Source organism: Otolemur garnettii, unplaced genomic scaffold (genome assembly GCF_000181295.1).
Source record: "Otolemur garnettii isolate 467f Iridium unplaced genomic scaffold, OtoGar3 scaffold00054, whole genome shotgun sequence".
Taxonomy (NCBI): Eukaryota; Metazoa; Chordata; class Mammalia; order Primates; family Galagidae; genus Otolemur; species Otolemur garnettii.
In genome coordinates, this window is record NW_003852449.1 from 5161780 (window position 1) to 5167764 (window position 5985).

Below are 5985 nucleotides of genomic sequence, written 5' to 3' on the forward strand. Positions count from 1 at the left end.
CACCTATGTTAAATGTTTAGAAGGCGAAGCACATTCTGTTGTGCTTAGAAGAGACAAGAAAATCAACAATTACACTACATGGGGATAAATGTTAAATGAGTCCTTTACAGGAGTATAAAGTTGGGAGATGATGAAACAACTTGTTTGTTAAACCAAGGCCTTTGAACTTTAACCTGAAAGTTCTGGAAAACCTTTCAAAAATTTTAAGCAGGGGATAAAATTCAAATGTGTTCAGGAAGGTTCTTCTGGCCAGTAAAGAGCTTATTTTGGAGGTAGGACAAGCCTGGAGGCAGGGATATCAGGCAGCTAATGTTATAATCAAGCATTCACACTGCAGCCCATTAAATTTCTAAAGGAATCACCTTTTACAGAATCCTAAAGTTTTGGAGCTAAAACACAGTTTACAGATATTCTTCAATTCTCTCGTTTTACACAAGAGGGAAAGACATAATACTTGGTCATGATGTCATAGATAATGTTAGAACAAACAGGGTTAGAGCTCATCTCAGATGCTACATTTACTTTCTCCTAAAATCCTTCATGGATTTCCATTCTTGACAATTTTATCAAATGTAATTGCCCAAAGTCTTGTCTGTAGCTTTCTTTGGAATCAGGTCCTTTACCTAGCAAGACAAATTCTTCCAGGGCTACCTCTGTGGTTTTTCAGTTCCTACTTAGTACCTGTCCGTGGGATTCACCTTTGTCAGAATTAATGCATTTTAAAACGTGACATTTTATCCACCACATTTTGGTCTTCACAGAAGAATTTTACATTATCTTGTCTAAAATACTGCTATATGATTACTTATTTAATGCCTTTTCTCACCGCTACATGGCAAGGTTCCAGAGGCCTGCCTGAGTTACTACTGTTAAAAACACATATACAAGGTCTGATGTGGTGTTTACATACAGTAGGTACTCAGTGCCCATTTGTAGAAAGAATAAGTGAATATTGCTTTTAATTTATTCATTTAACAAATATTTATGAAAGCCTGCATTGTCCTAGAATAGAGTGATCACACATTTAATTAATGTTGCTTACGTTAGGGTAAGTAGCTAGCCATTTGGGAGTGGGGGAAAGCTGGATTTCTCCCTTTTCCCTGCAGAGAACAGTGAAATAAATTTTAGGCCCATTCAAGATTTAAAATAAAACTGAAAATGCCAAAATAATCACAGGAAGCCACAGAATTTTTTAGAATTTTGATGCAAAGCCTAAATTTTAGACTTTAAAACTTTTGTGCAAAAAGGTATATAATAAACGAAAAAATAAGAATTTGAGGTGGTGATGAATAAACTAACTTTGCAATTAATATGGAGGTCAAAGATGTATTTCCTGGCATGTAAGTACAAATAGATAAACTACAGATTATCAACACATTAAGAAAGGCTGTGGACTCCAAGAAGTTCTCAGATAAAGGTATATAAGATGTCTGTCTTGTAAAAATAAGAAAATGTGCTCAGCCTCATCAAAGAGTCAAGCTGAAACAGCACTTAACCATTTTTAGGCTATCTGAACAACAAATATAAAAAAGTTTGCTAGTTCATCTGCTGGGAGATTGTGGGAAACAGGTACTTTCTATGGGTATGAGTCTGATTGTTACAATTTCTACAGAGAAAGTTAGAAATATTTATAAAAGCTCATATTCTTTGACCTAGAAGCTCCATTTCCAGAATGCTATTTTATTTTTATTGGACAGGGTGTTGCTCTGTCACCCAAGCTGGGGCAGGGTGCCACAATCAAAGCTCATTGTAACCTTGATTCCTAGACTTACTCAATCCTCCTGCCTCAGCCTACCAAAGTGCTGGGATTATAGGCGTGAACCACCACGTCTGGTCTGAGGATGATATTTTATAGATATATTTTATTTTATATATATAGACATACTTTATAAAATCTTATAGACTTACTTTATTATGTATATATTTATCCATAGATATAAGTATGCAAAGAAATGTTCGCCCAAGGATATTTCACTTCAACTTCAATCTCTATTTTGTTATATATTTCATCATAACTTTTATACTCTTCTAAGATGCTTTGTACTCTATGTGAGAAACATTGAATATGGTATACTTCTGTTGTAAAAATGAAAAGAAATCTATAAAAATATAAATATCAATATATGTATGTGTTCACACACACACATATATATACACATATACATGTGTGACCCCATATACTCATACATCAGTGACATATAAATTCCAGGAAAGTTATAGAAGTTTGACATTGGAGCCTCCCCAATCAGGCTTTAAAATAAAATAACTTTTCATTCTTATCTATCACTAGGCCTTTTGTGCACCTCTCGTTCTGATTATACAAGGTTATTCACCTTCCCCAAACCTTTTCCAATTCCATTCTTAGGCTTGAGCTCTTAATCTCACCAAGCATTTCCTTATATCAAGTGTTGCCTGGTGAAATCCCATTTTTCCAGGTCCAGCTCAAAGTTCCCTCAAAAGCACCTCAAGTTAAAATTAATTTCTCTCTTCTTTGTTTTCATATTTCATAAGCACATCCGTTATTCAATACAGAATATTCTGCTTACTTAGTTGTATGCATAGTGGTTAGGCAGAAAAGTGAAAGGAGAGGAAAGAGCTCTGGGAGATAATTCTGTTTCCCATATTAGATTAGCAAATTTTGAGGGCGGAGGTATCAGTCAAGTCTGATTTTTAAATCTCTGACTCCCCTTCTTTAAACATATAACACAATGCCTAACTTAATGATTGGATAGCCTGTACCCAACTAGAAACCTGAAAAAAGGTACCATAAAGAAGTGTTGTATTTCCATTCTAATTGAAGAGTTTATGTGTAAAAGTTTTCTGAATAGTTACACTCTATGCAATCGTTCATAAATCTAGTTGGTTTTGATTTCAATTTTACCTAGGGGCATTATAAATGATCATTTGGCATTTAGACACTTTTCAACAAAGATTTGGTTTTTATTATGATTTTTCTTCTCTCTGTATATTTTCTTTTCTAGCAATTTTTCATCAAAATTTCTGGTCAAAACATTACTTTATCACTTTATTTTACTTTTATCAATTTAAGTTCAGCCATCTACATTTAAGTCTCAAATACACTAAAAGGACCAGAGAACCTCCTATCGTTCTTTTTTCTTTTTCTTCTTTTCTGGAAGGGTGTGGGTGTATTTCTTGAATAAACGCTGTCGATTTAAAAAAAATCCAATTGAAAATGCATTGTGTTTAACGAAATAAAAGGAAACTCCTACTGTTGACTTGTAGTTATTACAACTAACTTCAGGTTGTTTTTAAGGTTTATTCCAGTAGGTGTCACTGTTGAGTTGAAGCAAAATCCGTTTCCAAGGGCGAATTTTTTAATTAAAAGAACATGAAGGTTTAGTCGATAAAAGCGTTTAGTTTTTTAATGTTTCAAAATTCCACTTCTTTATTTTTCAAAAGAGACGGGGTCTCACTATGTTGCCCAGGCTGGAGTGCAGTGGCTATTCACAGGCGCGATCCCACTACTGATCAGCACGGGAGCTTTGACCTGCTCCGTTTCCGACCTGGGCCGGTTCGCCCCTCCTTAGGCAACCTGGTGACCCTCCGCTCCCGGGAGGTCACCATATTGATGCCGAACTTAGTGCGGACACCCGATCGGCATAGCGCACTACAGCCCAGAACTCCTGGACTCAAGCGATCCTCCAGTCTCAGCCTCCCGAGTAGCTGGGACTACAGGCACGCGCCACCGCGCCCGGCGGTGAAACGGCGGTGCTGGAGAGTATTAGAAGCTGTGCTGTGGTGACGTCACTAACTGCCCTGGCCTAGCTCACTTCCAATAGCTCGCTCTATTCCCCCCGTGGGACACCGTTGCCACACTGCGCCTGCGTCACCTTTTAGCACTGCATTCTGGGTAAACTGGCCTGAAAGTTTGAAGGGCGCACGCGCACACCCACTCCTTCCTTTTGCCTCGTTGCACTCCTGAAAGCAAGATGGGGCACCAGCAGCTCTACTGGAGCCACCCGCGAAAATTCGGCCAGGGTTCTCGTTCTTGGTAAGAAATAGATTGTGGTTTTAGGAAAAGGTTGCCCTGGGGTGCGAGGCTGCTTAAAAGTCTCAATTAGAGAAGCCCGTGGGCGGCACGGGAGGAGGGGAGACGGAATCGGAGCTGCGAGCGCCGCCATTACAGGCCTCTCTGATGGGCCCGTAAGGGTCGCGGGCGCGGGTGGCGCCCCTCGGAGCGGGGAGTCCTGTAACTTTCGCGACCTGCAAAAACGCAGTGTCTTTTCTTGCAGCCGCGTCTGTTCAAACCGGCACGGTCTGATCCGGAAATACGGCCTCAATATGTGCCGCCAGTGCTTCCGCCAGTACGCGAAGGACATCGGGTTCATCAAGGTACGGTCCGCGGGCGCCGCCGTCCCCCGGGGGTCCGCGGGCGGAGCAGTGGGCGCGCCTCCGAGGCCTTCCCCGCGGTTCTAGTTAGTAGGGCTTGTGTTAGCGGTTGACTGTCGCGGGTTTGGGCCTTGAGAGCGATAGAATGGGGAGGGCAAAGACTTGAAACGAGTCTTTCTGGCCCCATTTTGCTTATCTAGCTCTGCCTGGTAAGTTTTAGGTGCTGTGTATTAGTTGGATAAAATTACTGTTTAACAGAAGTCACTAAAGTTAAAATTCTACATCTCCTTTATCGACCTTAAAAACATCTGGACGTTTCTTAAGCGAATATATTTGTTAACCAGTGACCCGAAACGTTTGATAGCGCTAGATAGGCTTTGTTGGGATTCAGCAAACAAGGGTCTGCCGTATAATAGTTCTATGACCTTGATCAGCATATGTGATAGGCTTATGTGAAGCTTTCTTGGCTGCTAAAGATAATTTAAGATAGGTGTTTTAGAAGGTAAAAAGTAGTTTCACATTGGTTCTTGAAAATCACCAGCCAATTCCTAATTATTTTGTGTGGAAAGTAGTGTTTTTGTGTATTATAGTGATGTAAACTGTTATTAAGAGATCTCTGATGTGGCAGAGTCAGTATCTTTAATCTCAGTGCTGGCCAAGTACTTCAGTATACTTAGTGTTACCTTGTGGACAATTTGCATAACTTACTGGGAAGTCTTATCGCACATGAGAATCCATGATAGTCCAGTTACTGGCCCTGTGTTCTGTCCTTTCGCACAGTTTGAGATTGTTAGTGTATTTACCTATTTAATAACCATCCTGAGCACTTGAAGTTTTTATGTAAACTTACTGGGAAGTCTTATCGCACATGAGAATCCATGATAGTCCAGTTACTGGCCCTGTGTTCTGTCCTTTCGCACAGTTTGAGATTGTTAGTGTATTTACCTATTTAATAACCATTCTGAGCACTTGAAGTTTTTATGTATTAGTGTTTTGTCTTGAGAAATATTTCTTTGAGGGAAGAAGGGGGCATACAGTACCAGAAATAATAGTCTGAAATGTAGTAAGGTCTGTGGAGCAGCTTATATACTAAGTGTTCAGTAAACTTTTATTTAGACTACCATAGATTTTGATGTAGTTAGTTTGGGTAGGTCACATTTCCAGCTTAAGCAGTATTCTATGCTGACCTGATTCTTGTCAAAATCAAGCTGAGACTTTAAAAAACTTTCTGAAGTAATTTGTTTCCTATCTTTTTTTTCTTTTTTTCAGTTGGACTAAGTATTCTTCCTTGAATGGATTATCCAGGGGGACGCAATGAAAGAAACCATGCTATGCTAACTTACACATATGGCCAATTCATGTACATAAAATAAAGTTGAAAAAAAAACCTTCGGTTTATGAGTGTTTTAATGTGACCGGAATAGTTAAATGGTTATAGAAATTTCCTTACAAAATTAATTTCTTTTTAATTTTCTCAATTTACTGAGGGGCTCAGTATAGTAGTGCAAGTGAGGGCCGGAGGATTCCTGGATACAGCAATGATTTTCAACTGGTTTGACGTGAAAATTTTTAAAGGTTATTACTTTTGAAAGAAGTTTGAAGCAATGTAAGTATATTCTCCTTTGCTCTTTTTTT

General features: G+C 39.1%; 1 protein-coding gene across 1 annotated transcript; it reads left to right on the forward strand.

The window, feature by feature from the left end:
* Positions 1-3869: 3869 nt before the first annotated feature.
* RPS29 (ribosomal protein S29) lies at positions 3870-5742 on the forward strand. Its single transcript, XM_003792169.3, has 3 exons — positions 3870-4012; positions 4254-4353; positions 5620-5742. Exons 1-3 carry the CDS (start codon positions 3951-3953, stop codon positions 5626-5628), a joined length of 171 nt encoding a protein of 56 aa, XP_003792217.1. The 5' UTR covers positions 3870-3950; the 3' UTR covers positions 5629-5742.
* Positions 5743-5985: the final 243 nt, after the last annotated feature.